Genomic DNA, 19,385 nt, shown 5'->3' with positions numbered 1-19,385 from the left:
AAATTCCTCTATTCCGCTGGCATATTCCTCTAATTTCCATTCAACACCCACACCCCTTAAATCTGCCTCATCGGCCGCTCCAACGTCGTAAAATCAACTCTAATCAACGCCCTTTCTTGCCTTCTCGGCGCATCCGCCCGTTACATCCATTGAGTTGTTGCGCGAAAACAAATAAGCGCTATAACCTCCCTTAAAGCATGCTTTACATTCACCCTCAACGGCTACGGTTTTTGCACCCCACCCCCCGAACCCCCTTCCGCGCTTGAAGAGATCAAAGCCAAAATAGAAGCCGTTTTGAAGGGAGCGACACTACAAGCGAGGAGGGAGGCGCAAAAGGAGTATATGCAACGGGAGAAGCCGAGGAGATACGCCCTTATAATGGTTTACATGCCTGGTTATGGCTTGGGGTCCAAAAAGGACTGGGGGGTGGAGATTCAGAAATATTTGGCGTAAATGCAGATGCTCAAGGGGGCGGTGGTGCTGATTGATGCCGAGACCGGGGTTAAAGAGCAGGATAGGATGGTGTTGGGGAACTTGAGGGATCATGATGTTAGGACTGTGGTTGTGCTCACCAAGGGGGATAAGGTTGTTGATGCGGCGGTGGTGGAGCAGAGGAAACAAAATGGGGAGGGAAAAGGGGGGGCGGAGGAGAGGATAGGGGAGGTTTTGGTGGGGGTTTGGAAGGAACTGAGGAGAGCGGAGAGGAGGAGTTTGACTTGGTTGGAGGGAGGAGACAAGGGGTGGGAGAGGGAGGTTTGGGTTACGGGGGCGGGCGATCCGAGGAATGGGGGGTTGGGCGTTGAGACGGCTAGGTGGGCGATTTGCAGGTTGGCTGGATTGGTGGAGGATAAGAGGAAGATTGTGGTGCCGGGGTTGGATGTCGCGGTCGGAAAGGGGAAGAAGGAGGTGGTGGAGGTGGAGCAGGAGGAGCCCGAGATTGTTTCGTTTGATGATATTGAGGCGCTGATGGAGAGGGAGAAGGCGAGGCCGAAGAAGAGGCTTCATCCGTCGTTTTGAGGGTGTATTTATTATGTACTGTAGTATTATCATATGTGGGTGTGTGCAAGAGAGTTTGGGATAGATGTAGATTTGATACCCAGGGAATTTTGGATCAAGAAATTTTAACCCCCAGGAGCTTAGCTACTCAACCGGCGCTATGCAAACCACCACCAGCCCGTCTCAAGCCAAGTATATCCTCCTCGCCCTCCTCTTCTTCCTCTGCCTCAGCCCACCCCTCTGTCTCTTCCCACTCGGCTCATCGCGAAAATTGTACCCCGGCATCAACACATCCACCAAATTATCCCAAAACCCGATGTCATACAAATTCTCCACATCCTTCAACCCCCAAACCGCCTCCCACGGCCCATACCCGGGCAGCGTCTGGTCATCCTCCGCCGGACACTGCCCGCTCTCGGTCCTGACCAAAATCTGCTCCGTCTCCGCCGGCCACCTCGTCCACGCCGGCTCGACCTTCAGGTCCTTCTGCCTCTGCCCGTGCATCTTCCTCTTGTACGCAAACCCCTCCCTCATCTCATAACTCCAATCGCTCCACTTCATACTCTCGTTCGTGGTCGTCCCGCAATAGACAAGCCAGGCGTGATACCCCAACAGTCCCCAAACCAACGGTGACGTCAGCCCCGCCAGCAAGGTAACCGCCCCCATGCCGACCTGGTTCTGGAAACCCCACGACCATATGACGAGCCAGTCTTTCAGCGGCATGCCCTCCCCTTTATTGGCGTTCCAAGGCAACAACGCCCAGTAGGGAAAGAAAAAGTTCATTCTTTTGGCCATGAGATAGACGCCCAGAATACCGCCGTACGCCGTCAGCACGGCTGTGGAGAGAAGAAGCAAGATGAACCAGTGCTGGTTGTTGGCCCCGACGCAGTTGTTGATGAAGATGCAGTGGTGGTCGTTTTTGGCTATGCAGCGCTTGCAGACGGAGCAGTGCTTGCTTCGGGCTGGTTTGAGGAGGTGGCAGGTGTGGCATTCGTTGCCTGGGTGGAAGAGGGTGAAGTCGTAGGGGTAGCGGGACATCTCCTGGGGGTGGTTGGCGGGGGTGATGTACCCTGGGTCGGTGAAGGCGGCGAGGTAGAGGAAGAGGTAAGGGAGGATGATGGAGATGGTGCCGGTGAGTTTGACGAGGGGGGTGAGTTGAGGCCAGGCGGTGGGGAGGTAGAGGATTTCGCCTATGGAGAGGAGGAGGAGGAAGAATATCTGCGGGGGGTTAGTGAGAAACCAGCACAAGAGGGGTGAAAAGGGGGGGGCGTACCAGGACGGATGGATGTCGGTCGTACATCATGTAATTCCCGAAGCGGACACAAGCTGGGGAGATTCGGCCGCCGGTGACACGGCGGTCGATGGATTTGAGGACGTTCGGGAAGTGGACCCATATTACTTTGTGAAGCCATGATATTGGTGTGCCTCTGGGGTATGTATTAGAGATGGTACTTGGTCAACAGTCTGGGGTGTCTTACCTGAGTGCTGGTAGTCGGCCAAAAAAGGTGACAAAGACCATGAATGAGATGGCCAACACCACAGTAGCCACCGTTGCGATGACGCCCATTTTGACGCCGAGTTGAGCACCCCTCTTGATTATTATTAATGAATAATGAAACAGGAGACTTTATTGCATTTTTGGGTGTTATGTGGATGGAATACAACCCATGGTGGTCAGCTTCAAACGGCGGACGTTGGTTGTGTCCCTTACGGATGAGTGAGCGAGCGGCGTTGTGTGGAGCTGAACTTGGCGGCGCAAAGAGGAATCTCGAAAAAGTTTAAAGGAATAAGAGCACGATAATATATATATGTATATATATATATATATAAGATGTCAAGACAAAGCCGCGATTCTTATTTTCCGTTCTCATTCTCAAGTCCACCGGTTCGAGTCGTGAGAACGAGTTGAAAACGAGGCCTCAATGAGCTGTAGGCACAAGAAGCGGTGCTTACATCAGCAATCCTAAGAAACCCAGCTTGTTCAAGAAGCCCCGTTTTTCTTTGACCTTTTGACACCCCCACTTCCAACGTCTCGTGATTGCGCGACACCCCAACTTGACGCGTGCCGACAGATAGCATGAATAAACGGAAAAAAAGCAACTTCGTTCAATAACCCAACCATCGACAGCTTTTTGGCGACGTGATTCTACTGGATTACTTGCAACTGATCACCCATTTCTCTACAACCGAAGCAGTGTCAATAATATTCAAGCCGAGGGACAGAAAGCGCAGACACTTGGCTTGCGAATCGCTCGGCGCCACAATTAACCCTGGTCACTTCCACATCGGGTCTTTGACGACGACCAACTGCTCGCAACTCCTCACCCTCAAGACTGCTTGTTCGACTCTGCTACACCACTTCGGCCATCATATACAGTGGAATAGGGGATCTCCCATGGTGCTCTGAGCGATCAGCGGCCCCTCCAATTGCATAGCTGCATCGCGCACCACAGTCTCGTAAGCGACAACCCTGAAGGGTTAGGGTTAGCCGCCACCCCGCTGCCATGCCACAACCAATTGTCTACGAGGGGGTCAATGGATGTTACGAGGGTACTCTGTTCAATGGTCTCAAGTTCTTCGTATCCAGGCGGTTGCCTCTTCGCAGTGAGGTTCTTGGAAAGATCAAGGTAGATGTTTCCACCACCAGCTGTGGTTGACAAAGACTAACAGATGACACAGAACAATGGCGGCAAAATCGTAGAAATGGAGAAGTTTGCCGATGTGCTGATCTGGGACTATCTCATTACACGTGGTGCTCCGGCTGGTGCTGTCTCTTCCAAATTTGTCGAGGATTGCGTTTCCAAGGGGGAAATTGTCAACAAGGAGGAGTATCTTGTTGCTGTTCCAACTGCGACTCCAGTCGGCTCTTCTGCTCCCGTCAAGAAGGGTACGAAAACCCCCTTCACACCGAAAGATGATCAGATGCTCCTGAGCTGGATCAGGCAGAAGGAAGAGGCCGGGGAGAGCATCAAGGGCAATGCCATCTATCGAGAACTGGCTGCAAAGGTACGACGGCTCGTTGACCACAAATAGCGGGTGTTTCTGACTATCCGTTTCTAGTACCCTCACCACACTTACCAGTCCTGGCGGTCACGATACGTTGAGAAACTTTTACACCTCCCACCACAACAGTCTGTCCACCCGCTTCCGCCTCCCATCCCGACGCTAGTCAAGTCTAAATCGTCAAGTGATGCACGAGCTGCACCGCCATCGACTGCATCGTCGACTGTCGGAAAGAAGTCGGCTAAGAGGAGGGAATTCACAAAGCAAGATGATGAGATTCTGCTTCAGCATCTGGATAGGTGGCAAGGGTCAGAGTCTGGGCAGAATGCATACAAAGAGCTGGAAGAACAGTACCCACATCATACCTGGCAGTCGTGGCGGAATCGATACGTCAAGACCTTGTCGAAACGAAGGGATTCTGGCTCCGGCGATGAGCTGCCGCCAGCAAAGCGACCGCGGAAGTCTACCGCCAGTGATACTGTTCCGTCCCGCACGCCCACGGCACCGCCCACGACGCAACTGGAATTGAGCCAGAAAGACAAGGAAAAATATGAGGCACTCCGGGAAAAAAAGAGAAAGATGGCGGAGGCCAAAGCTGCAAAACAAGCCAAGTCAACCAGCCAAACGAGTACAGCAGGCCAGGCCCAGGCCTCAAGCTGTGTGGAAGAGCGGGAGAAACAACCCCGAGCTGCCAGTGCGGCATCGTCGCCACCATTGCCATCAGGCAGCCAGAAAGAGGAGCTGAAACGAAAGCTGAAGCGGATTCGAGCGGAAAAGGCACGGAAAGGGGCGTCTACCCCGCTAAAACCTACTCAAGGCGGGCAATCCGAGAGAACAGCGGGTGCTTCTAGCAGTACACCACTACCGCCGGCGACAAATGAGACCTCTTCTGGGTTCCTAACGCAAGTCTCTGCCCCCAATATCGACAGCCCTGCCTTTTCAACTCAGGTGTCTGCCGCAGTAGCGGAAACACCGCAGGCTCCGACGCCTGCGCAGCAGAAAGAGCTCGAGCAAGCTAGGATTCGATCACGGAAGAACATGAATGGGTTGATAACCTCGAGGGAGTCCTGGTTGGAGTTAAGGCGTATGTTTAGTGAGTTTAATGAACTACCTGAACCGAGCGAGACTGTGACGGTGTTTGGGCGGGAGGTGGACTGTTGGGATTTGTGGTCTGAGGTTGTGGAGGTTGGGTACCCGCCTTCGCCGGCCGCGTGGGTGCTTATTGCGGAGGGGTTGGGGTTTGTGGATGATCAGGAGTTGAGGGAGGAGGGGGAGAGGAGTGTGGTGCAGGCGCTGAAGGAGGGGTTTGAGGGGGGTTTGGAAGAGTTTTGGTTTGCGGTGGAGTGGTTTGCTGGGGAGAGGTTTCAGGGGGTGGAGGTGGTGGAGGAGGAGGAGGAGGAGTGACGTTGGGTGGAAGAAGTGCGATGTAGTGTTTGAGGAGGTTAGTTGCTGTGAGGATATCTGTGGAAGAGTAGGAATTAACATTGCTCACTGGAGACACTATGCCCAATAGTCCCCCCCGCTGAGTATGAGATATGTACTTGCTAGGTTTCAAGTCTCCTCCTTTCTCTGATGATACTGGAAATTAGCCATTTAATTTCTTTTCACTTCCCGTCTCTCCGGCCTTGTTGGCGTTGCAGAGGGTCCGGCGCCGGCGACGTCGAGGCCGGGGGCACGGAACGGCTTTTGATTGGCCTGCTTTCGCCTTCTTTCACGCTAAAATTATTCCCAAAGCAGCAGCAAGCCATAGAATTTTGGGGTTCGTCTACTCGAGGCAGACTGGGAAATCTTGTGCTACAACCGGACACTGAGGGACCCATGAAAGCCGGTTCACGGTCACCCCTTTCATGTTACACCAACCAACAGTGCGGCGACAAGGCAGACTTTGTGCGAGAAAGTTTTGATGAGGTGTTAATTTTCAAGAATCAAATCTCGTCCAAAAATGAAGGATATTTGTGGGTGCGGTACGTACACTCTTTTGAATAGCTCTGTCTTAGGCCAATATGGCCAACCTCAACATATGTGAATTTCACAGCAACTGGCTGCCTTGCCTTTCCTTTCCTTTCGTCTTTTCCATGTTTCCTCAACTACAACCACTTGTGTCAACTCATTGAGCAATCTATTCAGATAACTGTAGCCGCGATAGGCTGAGGTCACTGGTCAGCGCCAAGTTCCGCGTTGCTACCTTTTGGGACCCTTGAGGTTGTGGTGTATGTCAGTATGTCAATGGCGCGAGAGGAAGAAATGGATATCACCGGTTGTTCAAGACACTGAATCTGCAGCCATCGTACAACCAAGAGATTTGGACTGTGTCCGCGATTGGTTGTGGTGACCAAAAGGGGGGTTGGCTGCATTTTTGGTCAGAGCCTTGCATGCATTATTCTCTTTTCTCCCGGCCACGTCAACAAGGAAGGCACTTGTTCCCCACCTAGAGGTTCTGTTGTTGGGTTGCTGGGAGCTGATAAGATGTCCGGACTCCGGCCGCTTGAGGATTTGTCTCCCAACAGCTCAGCTTTTGGCCCGTTGATCACTTTACACACCAACCGCGCAGGAGCAGCCCAACCTTCGTTATCATGACTGACATTCTGGGGGCCATTGACGCTTCTATCAGCCTGGCCGAAAGGCTTCGCAGTTTTGTCAACAGTTACGCGGGGGCTGAAGAAGCGGCTGCCACAATGCGTCTTTTTGACGGCCAACTTGAAACCATGAGGCTGAAACTCTTGCGTCGCGGTTTGAACAGCTACCAAAACAACTTCGCCAGTAACGACATAGCGACTATTCGAAGCGCCATAACAGAGCTCCACAGCAAGCTCGATAAGGCTATTGGATTGGTGCCGGATCCGCAACAGAAAAACAAGACGATCCTGCGCGTGCAGTGGGCAACTGGGTTAGAAACCACAGTCATGAACGAATTTGAGACCATAAATGGTGGGATCGACAACCTACAGAGCATCGTCAATCTCGCCATGCACACTCTCAAGCTGAAGCCGCTCAACCACGGACGTGAATTCAAACTTATTTTACACCAGGGTCATGAAGAGCAAGACTTGGGGCCAAGGGGGTATTCCACCATGGCGGTGCTGCCCCCGAGTTATCGTTCCGATCATCCGGTGCGAGTCTTTGCGGGAACCTACAGAGGCTCTTCAAAGCCAACAGCGCTCGCCAGACACGTTGCCACGAGACTGTGGTGGACGTCCGACAACTTGGAGAACACGGACTTTTTGCGGGGAGTTCTGCCCTGTATTGGTTTTGATGGGTACAGGGTGATCTATTTACTTCCTAAGGACTCGAAAGATCGACAAACCTTGAGGAAGCTGATCGACAGCAAGAAAGTGTCCCTCGAGGCGCGGTTCTCCCTGGCACTCCAGCTCGCGAAAGCGGTACTCAAGGTCCATTCCGATGGGTTAGCTGCGCACTGTTCTATCCGCAGCGACACCATTCTGTTTCTCACCTCTGACGGAACGCGGGTTTCAGAGGTACCGGCGCCGCCCGAGCCGCCCGAGGCAGCTGCACCACCGGGGGGGGGACTTGCCAGACGCAACACCTTGAAGCAAGGCATCAACCGGGTTGGTACGGGTATCAAGGAAATTGGCACAACCATCAAAAGAACAATGAGCTTCAGTGCAAGAAAAAGGGACAGAGAGGATATCGAGGATAGGAGGTCCAGAGACAGAGGTGCGGGTAACAGGGCGGCTACACGGAAGAGCAGTCAACAAAGCTTACGGAAACGCAACGTACCGCGGAAAGTGAAGGGAAAAGGGGCTATCTGGCCGGGATCCCGGTCAAACGACAGCTTGGAGGACTTGCCTGACTCGGTTCGTGACGAACAGGATAAGATGGCAAGCAAGAAGGACTCGGTCGCTCTCAGCTGTGAGGTATCAAACGCCCACGCACCGCCCGGATTTGGCAGTCTGTATCTCACTCATTGGCAACACGTTGTGCACCACGGCGGTCCCCTCGGCAACTTTCCTCAAGATTGGACGAGAGATGTCTATCGACACCCCGAACAACACGGTCGGACCGAAGCAACCGCCAAAATGGGCCACGATATCTACAGCATGGGCGTTTGCCTCCTTGAGATTGGGCTGTGGAGGTCATTTTCGGTGCTGAAAGATGGCAGGTTGAAACCGAGTGCGCTGGGGAAAGCTGCCGGCATAAACATAGAAGAAGAAAACTACGAAGGCAGTCGTCGTCAACCAGAACCTAGTGGAGATTGCGAGGAGGGAGCTACCAGTGTATATGGGGGAAAGGTACGCTCAAATTGTGGCTGCGTGTTTGACCTGTCTAGATACAGACGAGATAGGTCCAAATCTAACGTGGGGAGAAGGCTTTGGAAGTGTCAATACTTTCGAGGGAGCAAAATGCAGCAGATTCAGGAAGGTTGTCGTGTCTCCCCTTGAGCACCTTGGTGATGCATTGACCGAAAGGTCTGCGGACCACGAGTGAGCGCTGAAGGGTGCATATCTGTCACTGTAGTTTTTAAATAGAATCTTCAATGGTTTGGTAGATGCACGTATGTTTTCATTCTCTTCCCAGAGCCTTGAGATTGGACAGTTACATAAGAAGCTCCCTCGAATTTGCTGTGTAGTCTTGAAAAGTCCACCACCACCTTACGAGAAGATATATTTGAAACAAGACCCTGGCACCTCTCTCCTGTGCTTTTGACTTTGGCTTCGTTTCGTGAGGGGGAATACATGTGGCATGATTCCCACGCTCTCATCAACAACAAGCGATTCACCGCTGAATCCGGTATAGTGTAACGGTTAACATATCGCGTTTTCACCGCGAAGCTCGGGGTTCGATTCCCCGTACCGGAGTTCGCCAACATCTTTTGCAGTGTGTGCTGGCGATGTTTGTTTTTGGCGTTTTGCCCCCTTTCTCATAAAGTTTTGTGATCATGCACTTGTTCCTTCCTCCTTTGCGAAAGACAAGGTGCGTTCGTTCCGTTCTCTTCTTTTCTGCGACAGACGGTCCCACTCCATGTGGGCTCCACTTCTCTGCATTCGATCGTTCTTTCTTCAACAGACTCAAGAATCAAGATGCAGGACTACTTCAATTTGACATGGAAAGATGCATTTCATCTTTTTTTTGACAGCCTGTATATGACCATTCATTATCCTGGATTAAGTCACTTCATTCCAATCTCATCTGCTTGCGAGTTTCAAACAAGGATACCCGCAGTTAAAAACCCGCTTGGGTCAACATTGGAAAGCCAAGAAAAAGTTGAGAGGTATGGTGCTGGGAATAGCCTCACTTTGAGCAGAGCAGACAGAATCCGCACCATCTGCAAAAAAACTGACCACCAACAGCCAAAAAGTTATGGTTTCCCCACCAAATAACTTCAATCTTCATATTGTCAGGTAGAGCCAGAGAAAAAGATATCAGAACTCCTCCGGGAAGGCTCGAACTTCCAACCTCCTGATTAACAGTCAGACGCGCTAGCCAATTGCGCCACAGAGGATATCTTGCAATGTTGTTTGCAGTCAGATGCAGCCCTTATATTATTGCTGCTCTTCTTGTCTGTTATGATATCACAATAGGGGTGGAAAGGGGGTGGTCCTCTGCGCTGTCCGACAAAGCCAGAGCAAAATTATTTTACTAGTATTAGGCTACCTGAAGCACGAAAGAAAGATATGAACTGGTATCTATCCGTCTTCGTCTCGTATAAACATTGAGGGTAATAATGAGTTGGGTTGCATGTGCTTAAAGCAGCAGACCAAACACACCTACCATCAGACCCATGACGCACCCTGCCAGGGGTACCTCCACCGATCTGATACCGGCGCCAGTTCCTCCATTACCATTAACATTATCGTTACCATTCCCGCCTCCGGGAAGAGCGTTGGTGATGGCAGGCGGGATCGGAAGAGTCCCTGTGGCTGTTGGGCTTGTGGTGGTGGTTGTGGTGGCATCGATCAGGTCATCAATTCCACCAAAACTAGCAGTTGGCTCCGGTGCTCCGCTGTCAACATCGTCTTCGCCATCGGGGGTTGGAAGAGCCCTTGGAGTCGACGTGGTAGTGGGCGTGGTGAACGTGATAGGGTCCTCTGTGAGAGACGTGTTTGGTCGGCACGTTCTTCCGTCTCTGCAGCAGCCACTTCCTGTGAGGCAGTAGTAGCCATCCTGACATCAAGGACTTAGTTAAACGTTCGACCAACTGGAAACTGGATAGGGGTTAGAAGAGAGCATACGTACCTCGCAGTAACGTCCAGTTCCTCTGTTGCAGCACGTCCCATCTTCAGGGATGCAGTAGCCAGTGTCACATCTCTTGCGTCCAGCACCGCAGGTTGTGGTGCTCCCTCCGCTAGAACCGCCACCACTGCTTCCTCCACCACCACTGCCAGCGCGTCGGCATGTGTTGGTTGTTGTGCATTCGTAACCGGCATCGCAATAGCCTCCGCCTGGGCAGCAGACACCACTAGAGGGCATGCATCTGTTGAAGAAAGGTTAAATAAACATATCAAGTGTGAGATAAAGATAAGAACATACCCCCTATTGCACATCACTTCCCCCGGATCGCAAGTCCCACCGACGCCGCTGCATGTTCGTCCCTCCTATGGTCTTCGTCAGTATCACTTCGTAAGTCATTGTACAATAAAAAGTCAACATACCCGGCAGCACCCAGAAACAGCCATGCAGTAGTAACCAGCATCGCAATATGTGCCTCGTGATATGCAGCAGACACCGCTGAGCGGAATGCACCCATCCAAACACCACTTCTCTCCTGATCTGCATGTGCCGGTCTGTCTGGTCAACCTCAAGAATCTGAGACCGCCCGGGTTGGGAGACGTCTCGGGGACCATCTCGAGGTGGTTCATGGCAATGCCGCTGAGGAGGGCGCGAACGGTAGTCTGTCCGACGAGCATGTTGGCGGTTGTTGTCCTTGGAGTCTTCTATGCCGTGCCGAATAGAGATGTGGTAGCTATGAGATTCGCTGGCGGCTTGGAAAGCAGGAACCGCACCAGTGAAACAGAAGAACGAGACGAGAACCACCCAGCTCAAGAACCCGAGGGCGCGTCTCTTTATCACTTCTTCCCCAAAGTCCCTACCCTCCATCACTCACCCAAACCACCCAGCCCCATGTGCCCTCTCCATATGCACAATCCCTGACCTTCCCATCCAAAAACAAGGGTCCAACTCCGCACATCCCCTCAAAGCTGAACTTTCCCATGGTTCCATTCTCCCAGAGCCTCGCCCTAGCCAGTCGTGTCGGTGTCCAGCCCAACCCATCGGTCAGTGGTCACTGCCTGCCGTGCTACCAGGAACCCAATCCTACATCTCCACCCACCATAAAAGCCTCTTACTTCATAGCTTAAGCGGAAATAAACCTCTGCAGTAGCGTCAACGCCTGCTGCCCAACGGCCAGCCACAGGCACACGTCCCCAGATTACAGGACCAAAAGAGGCTTATTCCCTGGTGCCAAGACCAGAGCTGACCCGCGTCCTTGTAAAAGGTTTATCAACCTCGGACAAGAGTTGGGCCGTGGAATGGGAGGTATTACTGCTTGAGCCGCAAGAATCCTGCATAGGACCCCTGCATGGTTCGCTGTAGCCTTCTCTTGGCGGTGCCAGCGTGTCGGGGGGGGCTGTGTCGTTTACCTCGAGCGTTTGATTGGTGACAGTGATGAGGGGAGAGTTGCTAGTTGTTGGGGAAAGGTTGTTGATCTGCATGTGTCTCGGTCATTGAAGTCCAGCGGGCAAAGTGCCCGCACTCGAAGTGATAGTTTGGGATTTTGAAGCACGTTGTAAATCTGACTGGGTTTAGCGATAGAACCGGTGCTTGTTGTTGTGTTGGGATCTGTTGCTCGCAGTAGACTTGCCTAGGTGATTTGTCTTTGAGCAGATGAACTTGCAGAAGAGAAGATTTCAAGGTCTAATTCATCCAGAAGCTGTAAAGTCGTGCTTCAGATGTTCAAAAGTCCATGGTGATCAAAAGGCTAATCATTTGTGGCTTCAACATGTGTACGCTCTGATGAATTTCTGCATTGTCTAGAACCTTGTTTCTCCAAGTGATGGGAGTGTTTTTTTGTCTGGGCGTTGAAGCTTCAGTTGATCTGGGACAGTCGGGACATGTTTAGATCCTGGATGGCACGCACACAACTGGAGACCGTAGCTCACTGGCGGAAATGCTGCGGATCTCAGGCTGTTGGACTGAGATGATAGCTTCCTGATTGTTTAGCTGCAAAGACAGCAAGGCTTAGAACATCAAACATCAGTTCAACAGCAAAATAATTGCTCTCCAGATCAAGGTATGTGGCTACCTACCCAGGTACCTTGGTTTAAGCCTTGCTTTTTTCATACCCGTGACCTTCTCAGCCGACTCACTCAGAGCGGTGGCCGTTATCCAGGTCCCCGGTCCCCGGTCCCCACTTACAAGTAAGTCATCGAACACTCACACGGACACTTTCAAAGGCCAAAAGCATAACTTTATCGGTTTTAAGCGTAAAAAGATGGTTTAAATTGGGAGAAAAGCGCGTTTAGTATAAAAGTGCTATTGAGTTTGATACATATCGACTTATCTGCTTTGAAGAAGGCCATTGACTTTAGCATATTTTAAAGCTTTAAGAGGGCACGTGTATTTTTATAAGATACTCGTAAACCACTTAGCGTGGACCTGGATAACCAACAGCCTCAGGGCAGACCATCAGACTTACACCACAAGCCCGCTCATCCCAAATCCATCCCTTGACCCCCCGTGATCGTCACAACAAAGAGGTTCAGGGGTCAGCAGTCGCCTTTATTAACCCTAACCCCACCCACCCCGAGACACCATTGCTCCTCCCCTTGCATATGACCCCATCTAGTCGGTATCTCAATCACACAATGTCTCAGATCGACCCCTGAGGTCTTTTCGTCCAAGAAGACGCGCAATCAACCACCCACTCATGACACCGTAAATAGCATCATGTTGTAAGAGCAACACAATGTGTTGTGCGCAACTCGGGAGCAGCTCCCTACCAAGTGGGGTCCACGTCTGATGCCAACGATCCCACTCGTTCTGTTCACTCCTCCCTCGCTCAGAAGACTTGGCTGAGGATTTCAAGTATAAACACCTACTTTGACGGGACTGTGTTTGCCTTGTGCTCTCCCCTCACAATCAAGAATAGGTGTCTTGCCTGTCATAAACATCATGCCCGACGCAACCGACCCCGCTCCTGACACAAACATGACCCCCTCCGTCAACAACCCCAGCTCCGGTTCTAGTCCGGCCCCGATCATCCTCCGCTCTGCCACCCAAGAGTCGGAGTTCAACTCTTTGATCTTCTCCCGCATCTTCAACCACCGCCGCCCCGATTTATCTTCCTCTACCATCCGCTGGCAGCACTCCCGTCACCCATACGCCTATTGCAAGCCGCTGACTGTCTCTGACGTTGTGGCGTGTGTTGATTTTGCTAGGAAAAAAGACAAGAGAATTGCCATCCGCAGTGGGGGCCACAGCTGGGCCTGTTGGTCGATTAGGTATGACTCGATCCTGCTGGACATGATCGACTTTGAGGGAGGGGTTGGGTCGATCAGATGGGAACGCGAGATGGGTGAAGGGGTGGTGAGCTGTGGTCCGGCTGTGACGTCGGGGGGGTTGAATGAGTTTTTGGCGGAGGGGGGCAGGATGTTTCCCGGGGGTCATTGTCCTGATGTTGGGTTGGGGGGTTTTTTGCTGCAGGGGGGGATGGGGTGGAATTGCAAGGTTTGTCACGGTGCCCGGCTTGTTCGAATGTTGTTTTTGCTGATTCAAACGACAGAACTGGGGTTGGGCGTGTGAATATGTGGTGGGAGTTGATGTCGTGACGGCCGGGCTCGAAGTCTTGCACATAAACGAGACCAAAAACAAAGACTTGTTTCACGCTGCTCGGGGTGCGGGGCCAGCGTTTCCTGCTGTCGTGACGAGGTTTTATATGAAAACTCTGTCTCTGCTCCCGATGTGGCAGTCGCTTTATTTCTTTGATATCACCAAGTTTAAAGAGGTGCTGGAGTGGTTGATCAAGGTATCCTCTCTTCCCATCTTCTCGATCTTCCCCACACTGACACCCGCCACAGCTCTCCCCAACCGCCTCCCCAACCCTCGAAATCGTCCTCGTCTCGTCCTTTGTCCCCCAATCCTCCCCCACCCCAACCCTCACGGCAGTCTTCACCTCCTTTGCCCCCTCCCACACCGCCGCTCTTTCAGCCTTAACCCCCATCCACACCTCCCTCCCCTGCCCCCCCTCCGCCAGCCCAAACCACCCCAGCCGCTTCTGCGAACCTACCTCCCTTCCAGAAGAATACGCAGCCCAACTAGCCGGCAACGCCGCCCCCGGCTTCCGCACCCGCTCAGACAACGCCTACCTCTCCAACGACCTCTCCCCGGCACAAGTCGCTGCCGCGCTTGACCCAGCGTTTTCATCCCTTCCGACAAAGCAGAGCACCGCGCTGTGGTTCTCGATGAATCCTACTTCGAGAAGGGTATGGAAGGGGAACATGATGCTTAGCATGCAATCTGATCATTATTTTTCTGTGTATGCTGTTTGGGAGGAGGAGAAGGATGATGGGGTGTGTGATGGCTGGGTGAGGGATGTTTTTGCCAGATTGGAGGAGCAGGAGGGGACTCTTGCTGGGAGTTATCTTGGGGATGCCGACTTTCAGTTTAGAAAGGCGGGGGGGAAGTTTTGGGGGGAGGGGAGGGGTGATCCGCGGGATGTGAAGGCGAAGTGGGATGGGGAGGGGAGGATTTGTGGGCTCTTGGAGGGGCATGAGGCGTTGGGTGAGGGGGTGAGGGGGTGAGGGGGTGAGGGTTGGGATGAATATGAGTTGATCTGGGGGGGTGGTGAAATCTTAGGGTGTATGGTTCGAGGGAGGGAGAGGTGGCGTGGGGGTTGGTGACGGGTGTCTTCTCGTCCTTGGTTACCTAGGTAGGTAGGCGGCATGTGGTTAGTCATGATGTGACGACTAGAGAATTTGGAACAGAGAAAATGGACTTGGGACTATGCCTACCATTAGTTAGCCAGCCTGTGTTTCAAAGACCATCGCACGGTCTCGATCTACTCGTCCAATATGGATCGTGCCAGAATGAAGCTTGATGGCCAGGCAGTCAAGTGTCAATGTGCAACCCAGAAACCAAGGTGACTTTGTCCTCTTTGGCAGAGAGCCGCAACTTACGCCAACCACGTATGGGATCCCTTTGAATCTTCCCTATCTCCGCCTTTCCCAGCCAGCGTGCCTCGCTCACCACGGAAAACTCCAATCAACTCCAACAACCCAATCCAAAGACATTCCATCCACAATGTGCACGAAAATCGAGGTCGCACTCAAAGCGTGCGGACAACTTTCAAAAGTGGAAGATTGATAAAAAAAATGCGGTAGGCCTCTTGTTTCCAACCCTCAATCAATCTGGCGTCGATATAGGTACTGACAGACAATGCGGATCGTCGACTACGGTGTCCCCGGTCCCCATAATTACACCATTGGCCCTGCCAAAGTTGAGGTAAGCAACATTGGGAACCGCATGAAAGAGGGTTGTCCCTACGTTGAGAAGGATGCCGAGAGGAGAAACGAGGAGTTGCTAGCGTATGGGGATACGTTCCAGTATTGATGGCAACATACCACTCGGTGACGGGCATTCCGGGGGCGGGGGGAGGATATAGTGTTTGCAAGGATAACACCTGGATGAACACACTTGTTTGAACTTTAGTGCCTAGGAAGAAAGAAATGCATGTGCTGATTTTTGAATAAGTGGTATTTGTTTCATGATCATAACCATATACACCCCCCTTCCAAACCCAAGCCAACCCCCAAACCATCCAATCAACCCCAAACTCAAGCCTTCCCCTCGGGCTTCACCAACTCCCTCAACTTAAACCTCGTGATAAAATTATTCTGCTTCACAAACCAAGCATTCACAATCTCCCACTCCGAGTTCGGATCATCAAATCGAATCTGTTTTTTTTTTTCATGTCAGCATCACCACACTCGCTCCCCGTTCCTTTTGATTAGGAAAAACATACCTCAAACCTCCTCAACATACTCGGTACCAACTTGTAAATCTCCAACAAGCTGATGTTCTTCCCAATACACGTCCGACTCCCCATCCCAAACTGCAGCATGCACCCATTCATCCCCTTCAACCTCTCCCCATCCGTCTCATCCACCCACCTCTCCGGCCTGAACTCCTCCGCATCCTCCCCCCAGACTTTCTTATCTCTGTGCAAAACCCAAGCATTACACCCAACAATTGTCCCACCCCTCACCCAATGTCCTGCAATTTCAAGCCCCGGCTCGGGCACGATCCGCTCCATCGGCAACCCAGGCGCAGGATGAAGCCTAAAAGCCTCCTTGACGCACGCATCAAGGAAAGGCAGCGTCTGGCTCTCGTGCCAGGTCACCAGTCCAGTCTCGTAATCCGAAAACCTCCCCTCCCTCGCAGCGTCATCAATCTCCCTCAGCAACCGCGCCAACGCCCTCGGGGTCTTGTGCAAAAAGTAAAACACCGCCGACAGGGAAATGGCCGTCGTCTCCGAGCCCGCAAAAGCCATGCTCACCGCCATTGTCTGAACCAGCGTATCGGTCATGAAGTCAGGTCTGTTCTCCCTGGCGGCCAAGAACTTGGACAGGAGGTCAGGGGATTTCACTCCCAACGGCGGCTTCTCCGACGTGGGCAGCAGAGGTTTCGTTTCAGGTGACGCCGACTCCAGCTCGGGAAGCCGCTCCGCCATCCTTGCGCGGGCGAACTTGGCGACGGGAAAGGTGGTGTCGAGGATGCCCCATTCGCCCAGCTTGAGGTAGAGGGGGTTTTTGAGGAAGAGCTTGTCCAACAGGGGGATTTGGCCGATCTGCAGCACGTCAGAACCGAGTCTTGGTGGACAGAAAAGAAAAGGGGACACACAGGAGCGACATAGAGGAATAGCTTGGTGAGATACGCCACAATCCCATCCACATCCTCGTTCCTCTCAATGAACCCGTGCCTCTTGCTGTAGGTAATCTCCCCAATCACATCAAACGCGTAAAACTGCAGCCACTGCGTGAAGTCACAGGCCTTTGGGGTGTCAATGTACAGCTTCTCCGTCTGCTTCAGGAACAACTTTGTGGTGTTGTCGACAAAAGGCTCGTACTGCACCAGCTGGGACATGGCAAACGCCCCGTTGACGCACCGGCGGAACTGCATGTGGAAGTCGTTGTCTGTGGTGCTGAACAAGGACGGGAGGCTGTGCCCTTTGACGACTGATTGTTGAACGACATAGAAATCAGACTAGCCAAATTGTCAGCACATATTCCCCCCCTTCTTCGTCACGAAAAAGACGAGGAGATAAAAACCTTGACAAATCCCTTATTCAACCCGTAAATCGTTTTCAACGCCTCCGGGTCCGCAAACGAGAGTGTGTTCGGCCCCAACCTCACCACCGGCCCGTACTTTTTGTGCAGTTCAATCTGCGTCCTTTCTGGTCTCCGTCTGTAGACATCATAAAACCTCCACCAGTCCGTCAACGACGCCAGGAACGGCCCCGGGTATTTGTTCAGTCCATTGTGATACCTGTTCTTGACCAGCCAGGCGAGAACGACCGTGACAAGAACCGCAGGCCAGTGCTGGACCAGGAGGTGTATTATCTGATCTGTGATCATCCTTGTGTGTTATGTAGGCATGTGATGTCCTAACCTGAAATGATCGAAAAGAAAATGGTGTGCCCTGTTGAAGAGGGGTCTATCACAGTAGAGGGTGTTGAAGTTAAACGAAAGAAAAAATAAAAATGATGACAAAGTGAAAAGGTAAAAGACAAGAAGAAAAAAGGTGTTGTGATGATGTATAAATGTATATAGCCACGCGGGAAAATCTCTAATTGAGCCCACATACCTACTACCTACCTGACCACCAAACACACACCTGCCGCCCATGCCGTTCAATGCCGAGAATGTCCAAGGTCAAGGCGAAGAAACAGGCAGGGGGGCCGGGGGGTTGGAAACCGAGTTGGAGTAAGGTTGTCCACCCCCTCACCCGGGTAGCAAGACGAACGACCACTCTCAGTGATGAACTGGGTGTCTGTCCCTCGGGAAATTAATCTATTTTGGTCCTTGCCCGCCATCAGACAGTTTCCCTGGATGGCGGTCCTGCAAACGGACGATCCCCGACGGCCAGCAGATATACACGGGAGGATATTGCATGTAGGACAGACCGTGCCGAACTAGCGCAGTGTATATGGCTGAAGAGTGTCCCGGGAATCGTCAACTCGGGATGATGGATAGGTAACATCTACGATATCTCTCAAAAGATGTGCTCCATGACGACAGCACGAGGGGGAGGGGGTTTTTCCGAAGGATCGCGGAGCCGAACGGAACCAAACCCGCCTTTTCCCTTCCCAAATCGGAAACAGTGGTCACGCTGAACTTGACACGACACACACCACCCCAACTTTTTCGATCTGACCTGGGGAAAAGATACCGGGGGGGGGGGGGGAGGTGGCTCTGAATCACCATAGGGCGATGCGGAGGAGGTGTGGCACAAGGGTCAAGGTGAAAGAAAACCCCACGTCATGAGCTGAAGAGGCGTGTAAGTCAAGCGCCGCCAAAAACTTGGGGAACCGTCTGCCGGGAGACCTGACATTGGGTGGTGGGGCCGTGGAGCCGAGCGCATGGAGAGAGGGGAAGGGAGGCAAACCGACATTCCCCCCAATATAAATCGGCAGATGTAAGGTCCAATCGTCAATCTTGAGATATCAGCCAGACAAGAGAGAAAGAGATAGTCGATGGTTTCAGTGACCGGTGGTTGCTGCTGGGAATGTTCATTCGAATACTCACGATGGTTGCGTCCTCTATGGCGGGTTTTTGTCTCGTCAGCTGCCAGAAAACGCCACAACCCTCCAAACTCGCTATTCTTTACTGTTTTGTGATATGACGACGAGCTGAAAAAGAGGGTCGTATTATGTCCTGTATGCACACACACACACACACAGAGAGAGAGAGAGAGAGAGAGAATAAGATCCATGGTAGCTGCTCCCCCAAAAAGGGAGGGTTACTCTCAAGATTCCCAAACTTCTGCTTGATGGATGGTGCGTGCTCCATGGACAGATATGTCCTGTGTACGGCCCATAGTAGGTAAGGTATGCCGAACCGCCCTCCCATCTCGTGGTTCGATATATCGATAATACACATGCAGCCATCGGGAAGTACGCCATTCGCCAGCACCAACCTGCAATGCATGCACCCACCTCACCTCCTCCCTATGCCAGCCCGCCAGCCTCAGGATGGGGAACCGATGAATACATGGGCAAAAAACTGATCAGAAGCAAGGCAAGGCAAGATCCGCTACCACCAGGTACCGCCATCACAAACACCAACCAACCTTGTTTTTGCGTTTCATGGGGAGGAGGAGGCGATTAGTTCCGAAAAATGTTGGAGAAAGATGCCGGTGTCGTCAAAGGCGGA

At 52.3% G+C, this 19,385-nt stretch overlaps 7 protein-coding genes across 7 annotated transcripts, besides 2 other annotated features; 4 read left to right on the top strand and 3 right to left on the bottom strand.

Moving 5' to 3' along the window:
• Positions 1 to 519: 519 nt before the first annotated feature.
• Positions 520 to 1,017, top strand: PODANS_4_6150 (uncharacterized protein; the record flags this gene model as incomplete). Its single annotated transcript, XM_001906193.1, has 1 exon — positions 520 to 1,017. The coding sequence occupies one exon, from the start codon at positions 520 to 522 to the stop codon at positions 1,015 to 1,017; it is 498 nt and encodes a 165-aa protein (XP_001906228.1).
• Positions 1,018 to 1,179: 162 nt separating this feature from the next.
• PODANS_4_6160 (uncharacterized protein) lies at positions 1,180 to 2,563 on the bottom strand (the record flags this gene model as incomplete). The annotated part of the gene is made up of 3 exons (XM_001906192.1): positions 1,180 to 2,214; positions 2,270 to 2,423; positions 2,475 to 2,563. The coding sequence occupies 3 exons, from the start codon at positions 2,561 to 2,563 to the stop codon at positions 1,180 to 1,182; spliced, it is 1,278 nt and encodes a 425-aa protein (XP_001906227.1).
• A 937-nt stretch (positions 2,564 to 3,500) lies between these two features.
• PODANS_4_6170 (uncharacterized protein) lies at positions 3,501 to 5,403 on the top strand (the record flags this gene model as incomplete). The annotated part of the gene is made up of 3 exons (XM_001906191.1): positions 3,501 to 3,623; positions 3,676 to 3,855; positions 4,057 to 5,403. 3 exons carry the CDS (start codon positions 3,501 to 3,503, stop codon positions 5,401 to 5,403), a joined length of 1,650 nt encoding a protein of 549 aa, XP_001906226.1.
• A 1,169-nt stretch (positions 5,404 to 6,572) lies between these two features.
• On the top strand, positions 6,573 to 8,399 carry PODANS_4_6180 (uncharacterized protein; the record flags this gene model as incomplete). The annotated part of the gene is made up of 1 exon (XM_001906190.1): positions 6,573 to 8,399. One exon carries the CDS (start codon positions 6,573 to 6,575, stop codon positions 8,397 to 8,399), a length of 1,827 nt encoding a protein of 608 aa, XP_001906225.1.
• A 345-nt stretch (positions 8,400 to 8,744) lies between these two features.
• Positions 8,745 to 8,816, top strand: a tRNA (tRNA-Glu).
• A 570-nt stretch (positions 8,817 to 9,386) lies between these two features.
• Positions 9,387 to 9,460, bottom strand: a tRNA (tRNA-Asn).
• A 242-nt stretch (positions 9,461 to 9,702) lies between these two features.
• Positions 9,703 to 10,865, bottom strand: PODANS_4_6190 (uncharacterized protein; the record flags this gene model as incomplete). The annotated part of the gene is made up of 4 exons (XM_001906189.1): positions 9,703 to 10,122; positions 10,195 to 10,432; positions 10,489 to 10,553; positions 10,611 to 10,865. The coding sequence occupies 4 exons, from the start codon at positions 10,863 to 10,865 to the stop codon at positions 9,703 to 9,705; spliced, it is 978 nt and encodes a 325-aa protein (XP_001906224.1).
• Positions 10,866 to 13,128: 2,263 nt separating this feature from the next.
• PODANS_4_6200 (uncharacterized protein) lies at positions 13,129 to 14,756 on the top strand (the record flags this gene model as incomplete). Its single annotated transcript, XM_001906188.1, has 3 exons — positions 13,129 to 13,683; positions 13,817 to 13,981; positions 14,034 to 14,756. The coding sequence occupies 3 exons, from the start codon at positions 13,129 to 13,131 to the stop codon at positions 14,754 to 14,756; spliced, it is 1,443 nt and encodes a 480-aa protein (XP_001906223.1).
• Positions 14,757 to 15,868: 1,112 nt separating this feature from the next.
• PODANS_4_6210 (uncharacterized protein) lies at positions 15,869 to 17,588 on the bottom strand (the record flags this gene model as incomplete). Its single annotated transcript, XM_001906187.1, has 4 exons — positions 15,869 to 15,907; positions 15,977 to 16,801; positions 16,855 to 17,217; positions 17,283 to 17,588. The coding sequence occupies 4 exons, from the start codon at positions 17,586 to 17,588 to the stop codon at positions 15,869 to 15,871; spliced, it is 1,533 nt and encodes a 510-aa protein (XP_001906222.1).
• Between the last annotated feature and the right edge of the window lie 1,797 nt (positions 17,589 to 19,385).

This window comes from Podospora anserina, chromosome 4 (assembly GCF_000226545.1).
Source record: "Podospora anserina S mat+ genomic DNA chromosome 4, supercontig 4".
NCBI lineage: Eukaryota > Fungi > Ascomycota > Sordariomycetes > Sordariales > Podosporaceae > Podospora > Podospora anserina.
Note: the sequence above shows the minus strand (reverse complement) of the source record. Positions and strands in the feature narration are given on the sequence as shown.